This window comes from Anoplophora glabripennis, unplaced genomic scaffold (genome assembly GCF_000390285.2).
Source record: "Anoplophora glabripennis isolate ALB-LARVAE unplaced genomic scaffold, Agla_2.0 scaffold58, whole genome shotgun sequence".
In the NCBI taxonomy this organism is placed as follows: Eukaryota; Metazoa; Arthropoda; class Insecta; order Coleoptera; family Cerambycidae; genus Anoplophora; species Anoplophora glabripennis.
Window position 1 is genome coordinate 172,060 of NW_019416277.1, and position 24,036 is coordinate 196,095.

The 24,036-nt window shown below is 33.5% G+C and overlaps 1 protein-coding gene across 1 annotated transcript in view; it reads right to left on the minus strand.

Annotated features, from left to right (window-relative positions):
- Positions 1–24,036, minus strand: part of LOC108917595 (hemicentin-1-like) — a 190,618-nt gene that overhangs the window by 95,102 nt on the left and 71,480 nt on the right. The window contains exon 3 of the mRNA XM_018724284.1: positions 17,953–18,163. Within this exon, the coding sequence (XP_018579800.1) occupies positions 17,953–18,163 (211 nt within the window). The remainder of the gene's footprint in view (positions 1–17,952; positions 18,164–24,036) is intronic.

Genomic DNA, 24,036 nt, shown 5'->3' on the forward strand with positions numbered 1-24,036 from the left:
TTAAACAGAGTTGGTTTATTATAAATTGCGTGCTAAAATAAAGCATAATGGTATAATAGTATTATCTTTGATATATAAATATGGGTAATTTTTTAAAAATACCTAAATAATAAGATTCTGTAAAGCTTAAGTAGTACGAAAATATAACGCATAAAAAACCTATAATATGTACTAATTTTTCTTTATTAAGAATAAAGACTAAATTTTACATACAGGGTGTCCCACATAAAATCGTTATTTATGTTCTAGCCTTGGTAGCTTCAAAATAAATTTACAGCTTAAAAATTAATCTGGCTCAGGTAGATTTCTTTTTCAATCTACAAATCAGTAGCTACTTACCGATAAGAAGGAAACCACTTGATATTTAATGAAAAAAGTGACGACCAAAAAAGTAATTCATTCTTGAATATGAATATAACTAACACGATTTTAATTTCATATTGTCTTAACAATCAACTTTTGCTGATTTCTAAAATGTTTATTTTTTTAATTTCTTTTTTGAGTTTCCATTAGGTATACAAGCCGGGTCTTTACATTTCCTTTTTTGCCTTCTTAAAATGAACTAAATGTAAATATGAGAATAAAGTGATATTTCATTACAAAAAATATAAGTTTGCTGTGGCGGGGAATTCCAGAACAAAATATTTTTCAAATATGCTCCTTATGTCCTATCGCGTTGCAAAATATATATTTTTGTATTTTCTGTTAAAACATAGCATACGACATAGTGGCACTAAAACTTTGCTGCCCTGCGTTACTCCTCAATGTATACAGGGTGAGTCATTCAAGAGGCTCACCATGGGTGTCTCGCTTATCTTTTATTATAAGAGCTGATGTGTCGAGAGGATTTAAACCGGGTCCGGTCTTTTCATTTAGATCCGGTCTTTTCAACAATTTAAATTTCGCGTCATTTTATAGCCACAAAGCAGATTAAAATGTCAAATATTGACCCCACCCTACTTAGGTTACTGGGAAGCTCTCAAGTTTTTAAGAATTTTAATTTTTAATTCTGTATCTAATATTAATAAATGCGTCAAGGCAAAGACATAGTTTGGAAATTCTTTGATTGCATAACTGATAACTAACCCTTTTTATACAAAACAGTTAAAAAGAGGGTTTGGGTTTAAGCCAGGTCTTTTCCAATGTGTTTAAACCGGGTTCAAATCCTCAAAATCAAAAGACCTAATCTTTAAAAGTCTTCAAAATTAAGAAATAAAAAGTTGACATTCTGTGAACAATTGTTTACACAAATTTTAATTTTTTTTATGACCAAGTATTTGTAGAATAAGCTGTACAAGTCGATTTTTCAGAACACTATATTTCATTTTTGCAATAAGTATTTCGTTTCGTAAAAAAGTTTTTTTTTCTATTATTCATTAGTATTATTTTTCGTTTTCCATTTAAAAATTAAAGTAAGTAGCAAAAAAATGATTGCAGGCTAATTATATTTGAAATCGCATTATATTCGAAAGAAGCGCACCTGCTAGAGCTGTCAGCTTCGAGTCAGCCGATACATGTAGCGTGCGCGTACTCCCCAAATGCCTTCCCCTCTCTTGCTTAGTAATTGTCCAAAACATTACATAAATTTAATTAATTTTAATAAGCAATAGCATAAAATCGATGTAAAATTTCCCTGGGAACACGATGCTGCAATTATTTTTTTGCTACTTGCCGTAGTTTACGAGATATTTGCGAAAAACCTTATTTTTTACGGTGTTTTGACCTTTTGACCCCTTGCCTGACCACCTAAGTCAAAAATTTTTGCGGATTCGGATTCCTGAGGGTCGAAAACATATTTGCGCCCAGGTTTGATCGACAGAGGAAAAAATTCAGGTTCAGCCTCCATTTCAATGGACTAAATAGATACAATAATATTTTACATATATTTTATGCCTATACATATTATTCTCCAAACGTAATTAGTAGCAAGTTTCTATATATTTTAATAATTAAGCAGTGTTTTTTAAGTTAATAGGACTCGCCAAAGTAAAAAAATAATTCAGGTTAGGTATATATATTTACTGAAAATAACAGTTAATTTACATTATCGGATTGTTAATGTGAAAATATAAACATTACTGTTGACTATTCCATGTCATACTTGTTTTAAGGTGTTTGAAGAAGAAACTACATGTAATTTTAAAAATCGTATTTCTGCTTTTATAATGAAGGAATAACAATTATAAGATTGTTTAAGCTTATTAACTAAAAATTATTGCCTACTAAATAAAAAAAATATTATTGTCCTTGATAATCTATTACTGATTAATAAAATCTTTACTCTCTTTCCTTATAAGATTATATGTACACAAATTGGAGCCGTTCCTGGAAAATCGGTCCAGCATAAATTATTAGACTTGTTCGTCGTTCGGTTAAAAAACACACCTTGAAGCGTTGGCCGCTAGAGCAGCACTTGCCGGGGTCCCGTTTCGTGACTCACACTGGGCGATATTTTTTGTACAAAATCCCGTTCTTAATGCAATTTTAATTTAATTATAAAATACGGTATTTTTTCCGACTTGCACAAGTTGGCTGTTGTATACCAGGTGTTTCTTTTAACTTCAAACTTTCAATAAATATCGAGAAATATGCATTTTACGAAAAAAATGTATATAATCAAAATTTAGTCAATCCATGGTGGGATTACATTAGCGCTAAAATTACCCCCCTCCTTATATCTGGGGTGGGGATAACCTTGAAATCTTAGAACCAGATTCTATGCCTAAAAGTACGTAGAATTTGTTTGAATTTTTTTTAATTCATCATAGATGAATACGATTCTGCAATATGTTTTCACTATAAGTAAACAAAATTAGTCTTAAAGCAAATTTTATTTCTCAAATTTGCAATTATTGAAATACGACTTTTCAAGGAACTACTATTATCGTAACCCAGGAGTATAATTTTTGGGATTCTTGGTCAACGCTACTTCTTCGCTTATGACTTATCGGAGTGCTTGATTAAATCTTCTCTTAAATGAATGCATTTTTTTTGTATTTTATTTTAAAAATTTATTTTTTTTGTTAAAAATAATGTTTATAAAAATGTTGTTTTATGTTTACATTTAATATTTGTGCTATTTCTGTGTTCGTGTTTTTTTTTGACTGCAAAAACACAAAATAAAAGTTGAAAGAAAGGAATAATTTTAAGAAACAAATCATTTTAATCAAGCACCCCGAAGGAAACAGAAAACTACTATGTCCACGTCGTTGTTCCTAGTTATGCTAAAAATAGTTTATTCACCAGCCATTTATATTTCAGTACAATTTCCCAGTTATTCGAAATTTGCAAAATGAATAAACTTTTTTGGAAACGAATTTCGAGTATTTACATAAAACGGAGTACCCATTTTTTATTGCAAACACTTTGCAGAATCGTTTACGTAGGTTCTCAGTAGGGGAGATGGAGAAAATATTAATTTCGTCAATTACAACGTCATCTATCATAGATCGAAAAAAATGTTTCAGACAAATCCTACGTACTTTTAGTGCTAGAATTCGAATCTGCAATAAAAAATGGGGGTTTCTATTTAAGATTTCAAAGTAACCCCCCTCCCCACCTACATGAGGTGGAGGAGAGGAACTAATTTTAGCATTAGTGTATTTCCCCCGTAGAATGATTAAATTTTGATTACTAACACAAGATAATTGAAAGTTTCATTTAACAAAACACCCATAATACCCCAATTCACAAAAGTAGGGAGAAAGTGGGTATGGCGATTTATAATATATAATGTATCCTTATTTCAAAAAAATGCTTTAAACGTCAGCACAACAAAAATAACAAAATATTGTAATAAAAATATATCAACTTGAGAAAAAAATATTTTTCAACAGCACACAGTTTTGTTGGAAAGACGATAGTAAATAATATTTCTTTAACCATCTTAAATTTATTTAAAACTTATCTACATAACAGACGTTTTGCTGCTAAAAACTGAAAATATTTCAGGCAAGTATTATGTCAATTCCTGACTGCCTCAGGGTTCCAAATTAAAACTTTTGCTGTTTTTATTATTCACCAATACGTACATTATAGAGGGCACATAATGTTGTACGTATTTAAAATGTTTACTTTATGTTGATGAACTGAAATTTTATAGAAAAATTGAAACATTGATTGTGATGTGTCACTACAAAGAGGTACCTATACGGACTGTTACAAATTCGGTTCTCACTGCAGGGATCTCGGAAACAGTAAGAGGTACGAAGTAGCTTAAATGGGAGCAAAATCACGTAATCAGGGGACCAACATTATGCATCTAAAATATCAAGGCTAACATAATTAGTTTTCGAAATATTTGAAAAAATCCGAAATTTTGGAAATCCGTTTTTGTTTCATTTCAGTCTTGTTTGAGGTGATATTGAATAAAGAACACTTTCTCATGGCCACTTTTTGCCCTCTATCGGATGGCATAATCAATTTTTATATGCAACGTTTCGTCTCTCCAGGACCATCATCTACTTAATTTTTTTAAATACGACCCTAGAAATGTTATTACATTTTTTTGCAAGCCTTCATGGCCCCCAGCCCGAACCAGATTCAGACGTTTTGTCTCGAAAAATGCATCTTCAATGTATTCGTTCCAAATTTAGCTAAATTTAATACATTTATTATTATTAACTATTACCATCACTTGGTCATACCTAATTCATTAAGTTGTTTCGTCAAAATTAAAACATTATTACAATTTTAATTTTATTATGACAAATTAATTCTTAAAAATGCATATGAACAACCAAAACTCCAACTGAAGAATATTCTTTAAAAAATTTCAGTAAATGTTGAAAGAGGTTGAAAATGAAGATCAGCGTAATATTATCGAAATTTATTATATCTGTAACCGCAACTGTGAAAGAGCATGTCAAATGTATTTGTATAAATATGCTGAAAAAAAAGTAGATTTAAATTTGTTTGAATTTTGAGTATTCGAGAAGCCTAGAAATAACTATGGACACGGGAATAAAACTCTAATAGTTTTTTTAAATTTTAATGCGTGGTGGTAATAGTTTAAACGACTAGATGGATTTCACAGGATCTAACGACACTTACAGTGTACGATAATTCAATAAAAAAAAAAGAAATCTAAATAAAAAATTTAGATAAATTTAGATCGAATGCACTGAAGATAAATTTTTCGAGAAAAAACGTCTAAATCTAGTTCGAGCTGAGGTAGTACAGTATTGGGGGTCATTAAGGCTTGTAAATAAAATAAAATTTCTAGGGTCGTATTTAAAAAAATTAAGTTGATGATCGATAGAGGGCAACAAATATTTCGAAAACTAATCATGTTAGCCATATCATATTTTTGTAACATTGTCTTAAAGTTGACATCAGTAATTCGAAGTAAATCAATTGTAAAAATTTCAGCTCTTATTCTGATTTATATTGAGGTATTTTAAGGTCTCTAAAACGTTTTGGGATCTTTAAACTTACATTGTAAATATGCTTTCTTTTCATATTCAACAAAATTATTTACTAGATTCCATAATATTTTATAATAATTGTGAGTTTCAGTGGTTTTTAGTTTCATATAACGAGCGTTCAAATAAAAACGTGGTCGAAGTTGGCTCGGACACATTGGACGTAGGGAGTAGCTTATAGCGACCAACTTAACCTCATTTCTCAACGAGCTGTATAGCAGCTGTCAGTTTCAATAACGTTAATGACTATATAACTTTATTTTAAAGAATAATCGTGATAACAATAACAAACAATTAAAGGAGCTGCGGAAAGTGTCCCCCTCCTTGTTATAACAATAAATTAAAGCAGCTGCTGAAAGTGTCCCCCTCCTTGTTCCAAGCACTTTTCACACCTGTTCCTCAAAGAATTAAAGACATTTTCTAAGATGATCGGTGTATTGTTAATTTCACGAATCTTGTCTATAAGTCGAGCCTGCAGATGGTTTAAATCAGGAATAGGCAGTTCAAAAATAGTGTTTTTAAGGTAAGGCCACAAAAAGAAATCACACGGCGTAATATCACATGACCCCGGTGGAAATTCATGTTCAACATTGAGACTTATTAGTCGATTTTGGAAAACTTCCCTCAACATATTCATCGTCTCGCCTGCCGTATGTGCCCTTGCACCATCTTGTTGAAAGTAAAAGTTTGTAATTTCGTTTTCTTCCAGCTGGTTAACAAAAGGAGCGATAATTTCTTCTCTATACCTTTGCGCAGTAAGAGTACCATTAAAAAAAATAGGTCCATAAATCCTCCTTCGATTGAGAGCACACCAAACTCCAATTTTTTGAGCGTGTAGAGGGCCCTCGACAAAAAAGTTATCTGGTTTTTCAGAAGACCACATTCTCATATTCTGTGAGTTTACGTAACCACTTAAATGAAACCAGGCTTCATCAGAAAAAAAGGTGATATTATGAAGTTCACCGTAGTTGTTTAAAAACCATTCACAAAATACAGCCCGTCGCGGAAAATCAACTTCATGAAGTTCTTGCTGACAAGTTAAACGATAGGAGAACAAACGCAAATCTTGTGGCAGGTACTGACTGATACTCCCACCATTTGTGATAAAACACGTACAGAAGTTCTTGGCGCAATTTCCATTATTTGTTGGACATTTTCTTTTAATTCTTCAGTCCGCTTTTTAGGTCGGCCGCTTCCTTCTTTTCTTGTTACACTGCCCGTTTCACGAAAAACATTAACACAACGCTGAACTGCACTTTGACTGCAAATTTTGTACTCAACAACGCCAGGAAATTGATTTTGAAATTCTATGAAACATTCCTCAATAGAATACTTCCATATTCCATCAATCTTGCGTCCATTTCTAAAGTAGGACTCTATGATAAACACTTTTTGTTCTTGAGAATACACCATTTTAAACGCTTTTTAAAACGAAAATATTCAAATTGATAGCGGCGATATAGCGCTTTGACAGATGACGTTTAAGTTCATTTGCTATACGCTACGCCCTACGTCCAAATTTTCAGAACCAACTTGACCACGTTTTTATTTGAACGCTCGTTAGTTATTATTGTTATTCTTGGTACGGAACTACCATTCCTGCTTATCTTTTCAGCACAATATGAAGTGGAAGACACATTTTACAAGACTCCCAAGGCAGTTGTTGGAATCGATACCATATCTCCTGTTATATCTATGCCAATTTCTGTAATTTATTTTTATCTTGCAATGGTCTATTTCACTTTGAACCCATTTATGTCCATTCATATTTACAGCATACAACATATACATGTAGACATCCAATTTAGCATCCTTGATTTCAGTCTCCAACTCATCTAAATCTGGTAACCTCAAATATTTGACCTGTCTGGACAACTTTACAGGTTTGCTATCTATTTCTTCTACCTTATAGATAGGTATCTCTTTAGGAACAATATAAATCCTATGGGTGACATATGGGATACCACCTATAAAGAGTGTTGTCCCAATGCCTACCGTCACAAAGCATTACTTTGTACCTAATTAACCTGTAGGTTGAGCAAGTCCGGTACCGCAGACGAAATAACGTTTTAACTAGTTATATTGTAGTATAGGAAACAACTACTCTAACTAAGGTCCTGTTCAGCATTAAATAACACCCGCAATATCTAGGAAGCAGCAAAAATCATTTACTGATATAGTTATGTGGGTGACATACAACCTGCAAAATTTGTTATATCTGTATGCGTACCGGCATAATGCTTTGCATCTACTGGCAGAGAGTGACCTACCAAGACATGTCTCTCTGTAATAAATTTTAAAAGGTTGCTTAAAAGTATTGCCAATTAAATATAATGAATTATTCTAATTGTTGCAAAATCAAGTAAAATCTTCCCAAGTAATTAAATTCTTAGGCAATTGAAAGTATCTAAGTAGTTTATGACTGTCAGTAAACATGATTACCGACACGTTCAACTTCAAAACGTGTGAAGCGCGTTGACGTAAAATTAATTTCGAGCTTACTAAACTGAATTAATTAATAATTAATTGTAGCTGTCGCGTGAACTGATACGTCTGAAATTAAAAAAGTTCAGAGAGCGACAAGCACCTAGTTACTTGGATATGCATGCAGTTATGTATACGGACCAACGAACGACCCGATTTCCATCATGGCGCATGGATAGATAGTCAATTAATATCCTAAATGAAAACTGTGGAAAACCTTTAGTGCCTTTAAATCTGTTGAAATCCATTAAAATGGGGGGAAACCTGGAATTATAATATAGTTAAGTGAGCTCGATATATTTTATTACCAGCACTTTAATTTAAACCACTTTTATTAGTACTACTGGGTGAATTTGCCGAACAGCCGATGTGTCATTATTTTACTGAAAAATATTAAAATTTTGATAAAGAAAACGTTTAACGGAGGTGAAAAATATAACAACTGTCTGTTTCTTTTAAAAAAGAGGCTCATCCAAAAACTTAGCATTCAATCTTTCGTATTAATTGAGATATCTAAGAAAAACCGTTACGACCCGGCATGCTACCTCTAGTTTTACTACTACAAAACTATTACGTCTCAGTAACCCATTCCCATTAGAGCTCTCTCTAAATTCCACATAGCGATGTACAAAATTAATCATGGACGATGTTTCATGGAAGTCGTTCCAGAAGAATATAAATGGTGTATTATCTGGCAGCATTAATCTCATAAATGCACATGGAGTGTCTACGGGATGAATGATTCTATCCATTTGATGCGAGAGCTGGATTACATCCATAATTTACGCAGCGCTTAAAATACGAACAACTTTTTTAAAATTACATACAGAATAGCGGGACAAAGGAATGGCTCGTTTTTATACTTTTTATACGCACTCCTCCCGTAGGTACAACGATTTTTCAAGTCTCGTGATATACAGGTTGCTATTAAATAAGTTTCTATGAAATAGAGAATGACACTGCCGCCTTTTATAATTGTTAGTTCTTGGAATAACCTACGTTTTTACAAATTCCTATGAAAATATAAATACAGGGATGGCCAGAAGTACGGAATAAAATTCATATCTTTTGAATGAGTTAATTTTTTTTAAAACGCCGAAACACGTTAACTGATTTTGATTTTTCCAATCTTTTGGTAATATAATAATTAATTTTTCTTCAACCCCCTAACCGCCAGTTACCCCTACTTTTTTCAAATGGAAACATAAGGCATGAGGGGGCTCGTTGAAAAGCTTATAGAATACCGAATCCAGCCATACCAAATAAACAAGTTTTATTTTTTCAATTGCAAGTTTTTTAGGGTTGTATACAATACCTACTTAACAAGTGAAATAAAATTTAATTATCTTCAGTGTTATCATCCATGAATTTGCACAGAATAAAATAAAGATTTTGAAACTGAACCTATCACTGCTAGCGCAAAAAAGATATATTTTTTATGTTGCGTTTTTTGGCACCACTTACCTACTTGCCAGGCTTTCTGGTTAATTTTTCGATTTAGTTGTAAATTGGAGTTCGAAACGTTACTATTGTGTCAAAATCAAGTTATTTACTGAATCGCAATGGTATTGTCGGAAAGGCAACGCATCGAAATCTTGATATTGCTTGAACGTGGAGACAAATTAAGAAGTCAGGCTGAAGTGCGCGATTTATTTAATGCGAAATATCCCGAAAACCAAATCTCGCAAGAGACAGTTAGTAAAATATTTAACAAATTTGAGGAACACGGTACAGTACAGACTTTGCCCAAAACTGGACGGGCACGTGCTTTGAATGAAGAAAAGAAATTAGACATTGCATTAGAACTTGTTGAAAATCCTCATACTTCAACTGTTTCATTGGCCCGCAATCACGATGCTTCTCGAACTGCAATTCGAATGTTTCTGAAACAAGAGAAATACCACCCCTATAAGGTATGTCTTGTCCAAGAGCTTTTGGAAGACGATTATGATAGGCGATTACAATTTTGTGAGGAAATGATGAGACGGTGTGACGACAATAATGGTTTTCAACGAGACGTACTTTTTTCGGATGAAGCTACGTTTTATTTAAATGGAGTGGTTAACAGGCACAACTATCGCTTTTGGTCCCAGGAAAATCCACACTGGACATGCGAATCGCATACGCAGCATCCACAAAAAGTTAATGTATGGGCAGGTATCATCAACAACAGAATCTTGGGCCCATTCTTTTTTGAAGAAAATCTTACTGCCGCACGCTACCTGGATTTCCTAACATTTGACCTGATACCTGCTCTAGCTGTGATTTTCCCTCATGAAATTGATCCAGATATACCGAATGAAAGAATTTGGTTCCAACAAGATGGCGCTCCCCCACATTTTGGTATTGATGTTCGAAGATACTTAGATGAAATGTTTCCAAATCGCTGGATTGGTAGACGGGGTACAGTTGAATGGCCGCCAAGATCCCCCGACTTAACACCCCTGGATTATTTTCTTTGGGGATATTTGAAAGAAAGAGTCTACCAGGACAGACCGGATAATATTGAGAATTTAAAGAACAAGATTAGGGCGGAGATGCATAATTTACCAGCTGAAGTCATTCAGAATGCTGTGGACAGCTTTTACTATCGTCTTGGAGAATGCCAAATAGTGAATGGAGGACATTTTCAGCATTTGCGACATTGAATTTATTTTTGTAAATTATCTAGTTTTTTCAATTTGTAAATGAAAAAAAACTTGTTTATTTAGTATGGCTGGATTCGGTTTTCTATAAACTTTTCAACGAGCCCCCTCATGCCTTATGTTTCCATTTGAAAAAAAAGTAGGGGTAACTGGAAGATGGGATAAAATCAAAATCAGATAACGTGTTTCGGTGTTTTAAAAAAAAATTAACTCATTCAAAAGATATGAATTTTATTCCGTACTTCTGGCCATCCCTGTATACATAATATCTAGAGGTCTATGTCATTTTCCTCACATTTCCTTTAACATAACGCGACAGGTACACCCAATTCCATACTTCAAAGAAAACCAATCCTACATACTTTTTGTAAAGTTCTGAAAGCGGTATTACATGGCATCTGGAAAATTTCATTTCTAAATCTCAGCATGGTTTTATTGCTGGTAGTTTAACAGTATCGAACCTTATGAGTAAAATGCAATTTTTTAAATAATTTGAATTATTGATGGGATAAATCAAGTATATGTATTCTAAGCTGACTTCTCAAAAACATACGATAAACTTAATAATAATGTCCTATTATTAAAACTTCATTTATGTGGTTTTCAAGATTCACTAACCAATGTATCCTACAGGTACTTTTCAACTACACTCACAACTTTATTGGTTTCAAATATTTGGAATATCTCAAGGCTCTATTATACTCGGTCCGATACTGTTTATATTATTTATCCATAATCACCTTATAATCGGACTTTTATCCACAAATATGAACCGTCTAAATGACACTTTATCCACTAGTGGAATAAAGTAATTTTATTTCACTAGTAGAATAATGAAAAAATAATAAGCCTATAATAAATCAAATTTAATTTATTTATTTATAAACATTAACATTTACATTTATATTAATAGACATTTCGTTTTTTGTTTTATCACATTTAACTTCCTCTCCATTAATAACAACCCTTGTAGCATTGTTGCCATCATTTTCGGAACGCATAACATCTGCTGAAGTTTGTGAAGAATTTGCACCAAGTTACGGATGTCTCTTCTTGTAAGGAACAGTTATATTTTACTTACAATATCAGTTTGTTAAATATGGATTCCTCGACATAGCTTTCTGCTACAGAGGAGCTCTTCCATCCACCATGCCGTTTGATGGTTGTAAGATCAGCACCTTTATTGGCCAATAAAGTTGTTGAACTATTGAGGGTACCTTCGCCAATGTGTTGATTCAAACATGCTGAGAAGTACATTTTTAATTGATGTATCTTAAAAAGAATATGTGTATATTTCAGCAGCATTCACGCAAAATCCTTCTTCTATAATTGTAAATTTTCTTGAAATGCCCGTCTTGATGTCAGGTATTGAAACAATTAGGTAACTGCCAGCGTCCTGTACGTAATTTGCAAATTTGTCAATTCACAGCATCGACATGGACAGGCATCAGAAACCCCCAAACCTAAAATAATTCAAAGCTCACTATATACAACATGTGAAAGGTAAAGAGATATTACCTTAATCATTAAATATTCTTTATCGGAAGCCCCAGTCAAAAATTCTTCAATATGTGGTTTTTACAATACTGTATCTTTTTTTGCTTTGTATCCTCTCGATTCGCTCTTCAAATAAACAGTAAGCTTGCTTCCAATATCTATATTTTTGTAAACCTTTACAGTAACCTTCAACATCGAATACTTCGACCACATAGATGAAATTGCATATTTTTTCTTCAAATTTAAAAAATACGTAGCACGACTTCGTTTTTTCCTCCATTCGTTAAATTCGGCGAAAACTTTTTCGTAATGTTCCCTAGCAATAAATGGAAAATTGCTTCTTGAGCTTCTTCAAAAACAGCCACAGGAACACAATTACTAGCTTGTGTTTTAACCAAATTCAGATAGAACTGTTTATTAAAATAATTGATAATAAACAACGTACCATAGCAATCAGTAAGTATAAGAAAACCTACCACGTTTCATTGATTACTAGTAGGAAATATCAAGTCGTGCAAATATTTTTTTAAAACACTTATACAATAAATAGCTATTATTAATGATATTAAAAGTCTAAATAAAAATTATTTTTTCTATGTAGATGATTTAAAAATGTATACTGAAATGAACTCTCTAAAGACTGTTTGAAATATCAGTTTATTTTGAATAGAACTAATGAATAATAACTACTAAAAGTTAATAAATACAATGTGTTATCTTACACTATGAAATATAACTAAATATTAATTCAATAATATTACACTAAGTATACCGTAGTTTGTTAAGGATCTTGGAGTAATGTTTAGCTATATGTTATTTAATTCTTAATATTACCAAGTCACTTTATCAGAGTTTAGGTTTTATTCAATGCAAATCTAAAAATTTTCTAGATATAAATACCATCAAATTGTTATATTCAGCGTTTTTACGCTGCAAACTTGTATGTATTAGTAGTCCGATGATCTCAATTTAACGATATTAAACATAAAACACACCACAGAAATGAGACAACCCCCAAATCCAAAGCCAAAGGCTGTGCAGAAGGGGGCTACACTTGAAAAAACGTGGACAAACACCCATTATCCATCGACATTGCCAGTGGCGATGCCAGGGATCGAAACCGGACCAGAATAGGAAGTCTTACCGAGAAAGGCTTGCCACCTCACTCTCGACCGACTACGCTACCGTGGCGACAAATATTCTTATAATCTATAATTTTAGTAATTGCTGTGGAATTTTCTCCCACAAGAACAGCCAACGATATTCCGGAGTATAAATTTCTGCGTCTTTCATCGCGAAGAGCAATGTGTTCTATATTTTAATACGCAACTGTATTAAAGCAGAGAAGTTACTTTCCCATATCATCCTTAAATTGTCCTCATTTATTTTTAGAAATGTTTTTAAGTTGCCTGTAACCCGAAAAATCGTTTTCGTTTTAATTATATTAAATTACCAGACATTACAACGCAATCGAAAATTCCATTTATACAGAGTGGTCAGAATTTTATGCAGGAAACTTCGAGGGCAGATAGATCTCTTTAAAATATTAGGTGTTTGCCTTATAAACATAGGTCTGGACAGGCCTCGTTTTAGAGATACAGGGTGTTAAATTTGTTTATATCTCCGGAATCTATCAACCGATCTCAATAAAATTTAGAACAGATAATACATAATAGTAGGCCTTGTATTCCCTAAAATATGAACTATAAAGGTTCAACCAGTGATGTACAACTGGACAGGGTCACCCCCTTTTTTTATAAAAAAACCTACGCCACTGTATTTTTTACAAGCTGTTGTATCGGATTTATATTCTAATGCACAAAATACATAAAAAAGGTAACTTGAATTTTTTTCCCGAAAGTTCACCGTTCTCAAGTTATTCATAACAATACAATCCCCTTGTAGCAGACACTTCTAACCATAATATTACAAGAATATTTATATTTATGCTTATAAAAGCAAGTGCAATTTGTAAGCACGTCAACAAAATTTTTTACACATTTCATCGCTTTCATCTTTTTGGGTTAAAACAATATTTGGAAAATCACGACGACGCAATGAAAGGCACAGAAATTAAATTTTAAGAGCATTTGACGACGATCTTCGGCTAAGTACATGAAGAACATCTCGGCAACTTGGGGTTAGTAAATCGAAAATTTGAAAAGTTTTACAGAAGGATGGTAGAAATCCGTACCATTTACAACCTGTGCAAAATTTACTTCCGGGAGATGCAGAGAGACGCCTGAATTTTTGTTAGTGGTTGTTAAAGTCACAACATATCCAGAAATCTTACTAGAAATATTTTGCACTGATGACCCCGTTCACAAGGCGAGGGGTAGTGACTTTTCACAATATTTGGTCACCAGAAAATCCTCATGAAATACGGACAAGATCTTTTCAACACGAATTTTCTGTGAAAGTGGACCCTGAATAATTCGGACCTTTCTTCATGCCACCCCATCTAAATTTCCAGTCATCAACTTTCTAGAAAATCACCTATTTGAATTATCAGAGGATGTTCCATTAAATATCCCACAAAATAACTGGATATAAATGGATGGTGCGAATTTTATGAGAATAATACAAGAATGGCTTAATGAAAATTATATGGGGCGATGGATAGGTTGAAGATCAAATGTCAATGTCAATCATAATGGTGCAGAGGGTCCAGTGTCTTGGCCAGCCAGATCGCCAGAACTAAACCCCTTGGACTTCTATCTTTGGGGTTACCTATCTGAAAAGTAAAGTTTACTCTACTCCAATAGATACAAGACCACAACTACTTTAGAGAATAGAAGACGGGTATAATGAATTAAATGAAAACCACCACATGATCTTAGCTTCAATTAGGTAGTTCCATTAATAGAATGTACGGATGTGGATGGTTCGCATTTTGAACAGTTGTTGTAAATACTTAACGTTTATTTTGTTTTTTGGTTCTTATTTGGTAAATGTATTTTTATTATTATTTTGATTCAAATTGTTCTTATTTGTAAAGATGGTGGATTAGGCCTCCAGGGGAAACTAAAATACACTAGGAACACTACCAGGTGATGTGGACAGAATTTTGTTGATCTGCTTACAAATTGCACTTACTTTTAAGCAGGGTTTTCTGACAGGCCACTGCAGACTTAGGAGGCATTTAAGCTTAATGGGAATTGCCCTCTATGCCCGAAATGTGGCGAAGGGGAGGACACCCCTGTCCACATTCTGGGACAGTGTGCAGCCTTTGGGAGAATAAGACATAAAGTCTTTAGTGCTGAAGAGCTGCAAGGGGTTGAGGTGAGGGACCTTCCATGGACCAAAATCCTGGCGTTCATTAGGGCGTCGGGTAGGTTCGAGGAGGGTCAGAGGCAGAGAGTGGTTAGGTGATGGGACGACGGGGTAGGCAAAAAGGGCCCACTTGTGGCCTAATTGCCAGGCTGAGGCCGCTCCTTTACTACTACTACTACTACTTTTAAGCATAAACATAAATATTCTTGTAATATTATGGTTTGAAGTGTCTGCCACAAGGGGATTGTATTTGTATGAATAACTTGAGAACGGTGAATCTTAGGGAAAAAATTCAGGTTACCTTTTTTAAGTATTTACTACATTAGAATATAAATCCGTTACAATAACATGTAAATAATACAGTGGCGTAGGTTTTTTTATATATAAGGGTGACCCCTGTCCAGTTATATACCACTGGTTGAAACTTTAGAGTTCATATTTTAGGGAATGCAAGGCCTACTATCATACATTACTGTACCAAATTTCATTGATTCCGGAGATATAAATAAAAATTCAATTTTTTTTACAACTTCAACACCCTGTTGCCCCTAAAACGATGCCCGTTCTAGACTATAAGGCAAACACCTACTATTTTAAAGAGATCTATCTGCCCTCAAAGTTTTCTGCATAAAATTCGGACCACCCTGTATATTTTTCTGTTTAATTCAACAAATAAAGAACTTATATTCTTAATAATTACTTCAAAGAATATTTTTAAAATTATGCTGTCTTTTTATACAGGGTGTTTCGAAAATAGTTGGGGAAAATGAAGGGTGTGATTCTTTGGCTTATTTTAAGAAAAAAAAATATTATTAACATGGGTTCGCAAAAGCACTGTTTACGAGATATAGGGTGAAAAAAAAATGTTTCAGTTTTTTTGACGATGTCTCAGGAACCGTTTGAGATACGAAACTTAAATTTTGTACACGTATTATCATTAATAATAGCTACTTTTCAGCGCTAATTCAATTTTAATTTATATGACAGTGGCGCAAATTTTAGGATAGCGTGAGGTTCTTTTTCTCCTAATCTTTACATCCCCGGGAAAATTGGAATTTTGAAAGCATATTTTAAACCGCCAATATTTTCTACACAAAAAAGGTATCCATCAAGAAAAGCTCTAACGCGAACCGTATTCAAAGGAAATGGCGTGTCATGATGGAAAACATGAAAGCGGCAACATGATAAAAAAAATCCAGATTTAAAGTTTTGGATTTTTTTCTTTGGGGTCACTTAGGAAGTTTAGTTTGCACTATTCCAGTTAATACTGTTGAAGAACTGAGGAATCGCATTATTTCATCCTGCAATACGATTTGCAACACTCCGGGCACCGCCTAGCCGGGTGTCTTGGCCAATGGATTTCGATCGGCCGAGGTAAGCATCACGGACGCAGGCTGGAACTTGGATGGGTGACCTGAGGCAGGCTCGGGATAAGGCTGTGGCCAGCCTACCAGAGACCTGGGTCGATCAAAACCTTCCGCCTGCGTGTGGTCCCCGATAAAATGATAAAATGGTAATGAGAATAGATGGTTTGAAGAAAAGAACTCGAGTAATGAAAGGGGGTGTACAAGGGGCCTAATAAGGCCTAAGTAATAATTTTTTGTATATTAGAATAATTATTCACTCATTTGAAAATTTATAAAATTTATAGCTCTATTCATGTACCGTTTTACGGTTGTATTTTTTTGTATATTTTTTAGGTGTTTTCGTAGTTATTAAGGTAAGCCATCCAAGTGATTTTGGTAGAATATTTTAGCTACTGTTAACAAAATATTTGCAAGGGCAACACAAAAATCATGTTGCATAAGTAAATGCGTTTTCCTGGAACGTGTTTGCTATGACAACAAAAATAATTGTCCTTATTTAATAGCTCATTTAGAATTATATTTTACTCAATTGTCGATCAGTTTCAAGTGATTTGGTAAGTGAATGTACTTTCCCGGATATAGTGTAACCAAGCTCTAACTCAAAAATTTTTCAAAATTATTTGTTTGTTGTAGCCAATGAACTTAAATTTTAATTTATTTAAAATATTATAAATTACTATCATATTTTTTCTGTAGTAAAGCAATATACTGCCCCCTCCACCGTATAAATTTTGTATACTTTAAAATTTCAAACATTTCTTCCGTATACATTTCATGAGACAATTTTTCCTTTATTTTTGTGGCAACAAAATTTATATGTATCCTTTTAGTATATATTTTAATCACATTATTGACTGCTAACGTCATAGTGCAATAATATAAACCGGTCTCTTGAATAAAGCCTTATAAAAAAATAAATATAAATGTATGCCTTTAAATTTATTAGAATAAAAACATTTTAGTTATTTTTGGCCGCATTTTATAAAATATTCAACAAAAATGCTAAAAAGCTGCCTAGAAGCAAACTAAACACTCTAACGTCATTCCGCTGTATCTAAGTGAAGGAAAAAAGCATGTCACTATGTCACTCTTTCTATAGTCTAGCCCAGCCATCCTCAAACTCCTCAAAGGAACATTATATGACCGTTGCAATTGTGTCTGTAAAGCTCTCGTAGTAATTTAGATTAAAGAGTTTTAGAACCACTATTTGAATACTAAAATGTTGAGAACCGCTGGCCTGCTAGATGCTAATGTTGTACTTACCGTCCACATTCAGCATGATGGCCAGATTGATTTTGGGTTCAGTGTTGACCTGACACTCGTACACACCAGCATCCCGCTTCTGAACGTACTCGATGCGCAGGTCCCAATCGTCGCTGTGCTCGGGATGGCGTACGCTGAATCGTGCGTCTCCCGTATACGTGTGTATGCCAGATGTGAGGATATGAAGGTCGCGTTTACGCATCCAAGATACCTGAAACAAAAAAAAAACGGGTGTCAGTATTGTAAATCATTTCTTTCGATGAAGGCAGATAAATAGTGATTAAGTCAAAACGTTAAAAACTTTGCAAGAACAGAGTTTTGCTGAGGCGGACTAGCCAGTCCACAACCTGGATATGAACGTATATGAATATGTGATTGTATCGGTTAAGAATCTAGCGAACATTTGTTGATGTGTACAGAAATGTTTTCTTTCCTGTAGTAGGTGACAATGCCCATTAATAGAAAAGCAAAATAAATGTAGTCTGTTATAGAAACGTCTGTTAAATAACGCATTACAATACCTTCTTAGGGAAGCACTTTCAAGAAAAACTCTTTAGACAAAAATTGTAGGATTATGAGGGACTGGATTTTTAGATATGAAGAATATGATTTTAATTCTGCAAATGGATAGGAAGGGAAATTTTACATTCATATGTCTTTATGTTATGGGTCAAACTGACTTTAACAGGTTATTTTAGGCTCAAATAATGTTCTGAATAAAATTTTGCAATATTTTACGGGGAAGTATTTATGACGAAGCATTCTGGCTGACAGTTTTATGGTTTAATGAGATCGTACGATGACGACCTTGACAATGACCTAGAGGTCAAGCTTGAAGGTTCCTTGAAGGTCAAATCAAGTTACAAAACAGGAGAACTCTGTTTTCAGCCCCATTAAGTTAAGGCTAGATCGTTACTGCCTAGCCAGCCAAGGCAGGATCGCTATACCCGTCCAGTCAAGACAAAGTCTCTACGACCAGGCCAGTCAAGGCAAAATCGCTATAATCCAGTCACTCAAGGCAAGATCGCTATGATCCAAAGTCAAGTTAGTACATACTTTATTTGATTAAGTGCGTAAACAAGTTTCCGTTATTAACGCAGTTTTCAAAACTTGTAACGGTTGATTAAAGAATATTTCTAGGAATTTTTTTGACACGATCTTATTGTGCACTCCATCATATTTTCGCTTCAGAATACAAAATATTTTTAGATAAACCCGGGTCAAAGCTATCTTGCCCTGACTAGCTGGCCCATAACAATCTTGTTTCGATTTAATGGGGCTAAAAACAGAGTTCTCCTATTTCGTAACCTTCAAAGAACCTTCAACCTCTAGGTCATGGTCAAGGTCGTATGATCCCATCAAACCATATAACTCTCAACCAGAATCTTTTATCGTAAGTGGTTTCTAGAAAAAAATCGCATAATCTTATTCATAACATTATTTGACATTAAAATAATCTGTTAGAGTCACTTTGACCCATAAACATAACATAAAGACATACCTGAATATAAAATGTTCGGCTCTATCTATTTCTGGTGTCAGAATCATATTCCTCAATTCTAAAAAATCCAAGTTCACCTTCAAATGATCTCTACGGTTGACCTTTGAGTAAAGATCAAGGTCACTATCGAATATCCCCTTCAGAACTCTACAACTTTTGCCTAAAAAGTTTTTCTTGAAAGTGCTTCCCTAAGAACATATTGCAATGCGTTATTCAAATTAGGACACCCTGTATAACAAAGTAAACAGGAAGCTAAAATTACAATAATTATACGTAGTGTACTTAGGATGAAAAATTAATATCGCAGATGATACTTGATTAAATTGAAATTGTTACAAATGATTGACATAGTACATTTTTTTCAAAATACTAGTACTATGGCGTTGGAATACTAATGTTAGACCATGATACACTGAAGGAGATACTCACAAAATATATTATTATGCAAATTGTAGAAGAAGGCCATTGTTAGAAAAACATCTTGTACTTAGAGAGATAAAATTAAATAAAGCTAACTCAATGCCATGCTCTGGATACACCCCACACCCCTTGAAGTGCAGGTACTAATATTTTCTTTGCACACGCTCCACCTGACTAATTTAAGTTGGGTAGTAACGGTACCAAATCAAGATACCATGTTCTATTTTGCTACGTTCAAACATAAGTTTAACATTTGTAAAATCAGAGAATTCTCTACCATTGCAAAAATAATCCCTAATATTTGTTATCATATAAAATTTTTAGTGAGAGGAAAGACATTTTATGGAAAACAAACTACCTACTTAAAGAGTTATATTTTCTTGTAAAGGATATAATATAATATTTACCAATATCCAGATTAAGGTGATTTGATAGTCATCACGCAGATATCGTACATTTATATTGTGCTGCAAAAACCGACAGATAACAATATACATTATAATAGAGTTTTAATTTATCTGTGTATAACAACTTGAAGTACCTTAAATCTGAAATTAGATCATTTATGTGTAACAAAAATAATAAAGGCCCCAAATTGAACCTTTGTGGAGTCCCAGATGTACCTAAGTATGATAACCAATGATCCATAGCCTTTATATTTCACATATTTATTTTTGTTAAAAAGATAAGATTTGAATGAGGATAGCAGCTGTTGATAACGACCAAAGAAAGTGTTGATTCAGACAAGTAATTTATAACGTTTTTTTTTTTATTGAAAAGTTCAACGTAAATCAGCCGGCTTCAATTCAATTCTTGAATAACTTGTAGTCTATAAGTCTTTAGATGAAGATCTTAATGCAAAATACACCACATAGTTGTCGGAAATTGACCAAGTTCTGGCTAATGACGGTACTAGAGAGGTTCGGATCATTTTTTACGCTTTGGCTTACAACTACGATTTTGCCCTGAGATCAGGTAGAACGAACCCGTTTGTTGAAATTTTTCAACTAAAGCGTTGGTTGGTCGATTATGTTGACCATAAATAAAGCAATGGGTGAAAGGTCTGGTAAACACACATATTTTACTTGTTAATTTGTGTATATTTCCATGTTAACTCACCGCAATGTACTAAGCACAGTTATCAACGTTTGACACTGACATTTCGAGTCTTGTAATTTATTTATTTATTTATTTATTTGAAGTACAGCTGCCCAGACAGATAGAAATCCAATTAAAGGGCAGGAGAAACAATAAACGATTACATAAAAGCAAAATACATGAAAAATAGATTCGAAAATACAAGCTTAATTACATAACTACAAAGTTAACACAAAATAGTTTAATAAAATATTATAAATAATTTAAAATTATACATATAAAATGATGGTCAGGTTATAAATCTAGTCATAATAAAACCCAAATTCTTGTAGGCCTTAGATATTATATAATCAATATGGGGAACAAAAGTCAATTTTGCATCAAAGATAACACCTAGATCTTTAAATTGTGTGCATCTATTTAAAATAACACTATTTATATTCTATAGTCAAACTGAATAGCAACTTTTTTTTGATAAAACTCATAACGTTACACTTGGATATATTCAATGACAACTTATTATTTTGGCACCATATTTATTTTCGACAACTCTTGTTTTAAACGATAACAATCTTGTAATGATTCAATAATGTGTCTTAATGTCTTTAATTATATCATTTATAAATATAATAAATAAGAGAGGCCCAAATACCGATCACTGCGGAACTCCAGATGTCGCCATATGATGATTTTGAAGTAAAGTAAACTCTGAAGAGTCAAACAAACCCTTTTTGTCGGTATCCGTACACCCATTTTATATGCAATTTTATCCATTTTTCTACTTATCCTGCAATTGGGCATTTAACCCGTTAGATATTTATCGAAAATAAATAAATAAATAAATATAGTTTTAACACATAATTCGTACACAGTATGTCCAATAATAAACGTAAAATTAACAATAAAATCACTGCGGAAAACCAGTTTAGCATATTTTCTTCATTTAAAACAAACCAGTTTCTCAGTGTAGACGCTGCGGTTGTTGGGGGTGAAAAACTGCTGGCGATTGACCATAAATTTTTTATTGTACTCATAATAATTGAGGTCGTGGAAGCAGACGTTTACACTTTTTTGCCTCGCTGAATTATTTATCGGATTTGTCGGAGATTTCTTACCAGCACGTTGCGGTGCGTCTGGAAATGGCCGTAAGATTTGATAAAAAATCGAGGTCGTGGAATTGGAATGGCCTCTACTTTGTCAAACATGAGTATTATTATACTTTCAGACAGATATTTGACGTAGGCCGGAATAAAATATTCTAAGGAATATTTTTACTTGCCTCTTGGTAGGCTGTGACAAGAATATTGTACTTTTTCATTTGTATGTTTATAATTAAAAATATTAAATTACCTACGTACAATTTTCTGCAGTGCTCAGCTATTCGAAGCTTTGGAGAAACAGTGCAATTAAAATTTCGAAGGAAGTTAAGGAAACAGAATTACAAATATAATTGATAAATAGAACAATGTTAGTTTCTGCTACGGTAAAAAATGAAAATTAAATACATTGAATTTGAAATTAAGTAAAAACCTAGTGCGCAACATCCATCGGTTTTTGGAATAATAACACAGCCACACAAAAAAAAAGTTGTCTGTACTTTTCATGGGACATATGTTATCCATTTTATCCATAGTATTTTTGCCTCCTGATCACGAATCCGGTGTCAGAATTGAGTTATTACATCACAGGAATTTTCTAACCTCAAAAAACAGGTCAAAAATAGCAAACAACTTTTTTTTTTCTATATTCAAATGTTCATTTATATGGTTAAGACCCCGCCGAACGTGAATCCGCGGTCAGAATTGGTAGTTCTTTTTCTAACGTAAGACACGAGTAAAATTAAGGTCGCGACAAATTTGGTATCCGGGGGTTTTCCGGGTCGCTGATCACGGATCCGAGGTCAATTTTGCAAAATTCGTTTTTAAAAATTTAATTAATTACCTATGTACTTTAAGAAGGTTCAAACATGATTGGGTACTCAGATTATAAAGTAAACAAAAATATTACGAAATGAATTTCGCAATTCTGACCTCAAATTCATAATCAGCAACACCGAAAACCCCCATATGTGTTATTAATGTGTGTGAATGTGTTATTTTTTTAAAATTTGGTCGGCCACCTTGGATCCGTCATCTTGAATTTTGCAAAATTGACCTCGAATCCGTGATTAGCGACGCTGAAAACCTACGTATACCAAATTTGGCACGACTGTTATTTTTTGAAAAGTTCGGCCATCTTTGATCCACCATCTTAAATTTTGGAAAATTGACATCGGATCCGTGATCAGCGACCCCGAAAACCCCCGTATACCGAATTTAGCGCGAATGGGTTTTTTTTGAAATTTTGGTCAGCCATCTTGGATCTGCCATCTTGAATTTTGCAAAACTTTCCTCGGATCCGTGATCAGCGACCCCGAAAACCCCCGTATACCAAATTTGGCACGAGTCTGTTATTTTTTGAAAATTCGTGATATCTGACCTTAACTGACCTGTTTTTTGATGTTAGAAAAAGAACCATTAATTCTGACCGCGGATTTACATTCGGCGGGGTTTTAACCATATAAATGAAGAGCTAAACTGTATTAACTCCATTTTTTACGAAAATGGGATTATTTGACAGCCCACCACAGTTTCTTATGCTGTTTCACGTAATAAACAGTAATAACTCCCACTCGTGATATTTTCGAAGATAGACCCTGCTAAATAATAATAAGTCCCAACCTGTCTCCAAGCTAGACAATCGTATGTGTATTTAATATTAACCGTGTTTCATTTCCACAGTATTAAGTTCCTTGTTACATCAATTTAGTCCGAGCCAAACAGGTGTATATGTGGAGTTAATATTCTATTAGTTTGACTTCGGAGTATTAACTCCACACATATCAAAATCATGTTGGTTTACTTTAGTATTATATCCACATTCATCATGTGTAGACGAATTTTTGTAGTGTTGGTGATAACTGGTAAATTATTAGTTATTGAAAAAGTGACTGATGACATATAAAGGCGCCATGTCTGTTTAAAGAATAATAATTACATTTGTTTTTGTTTTTTCTATCCAGTTTA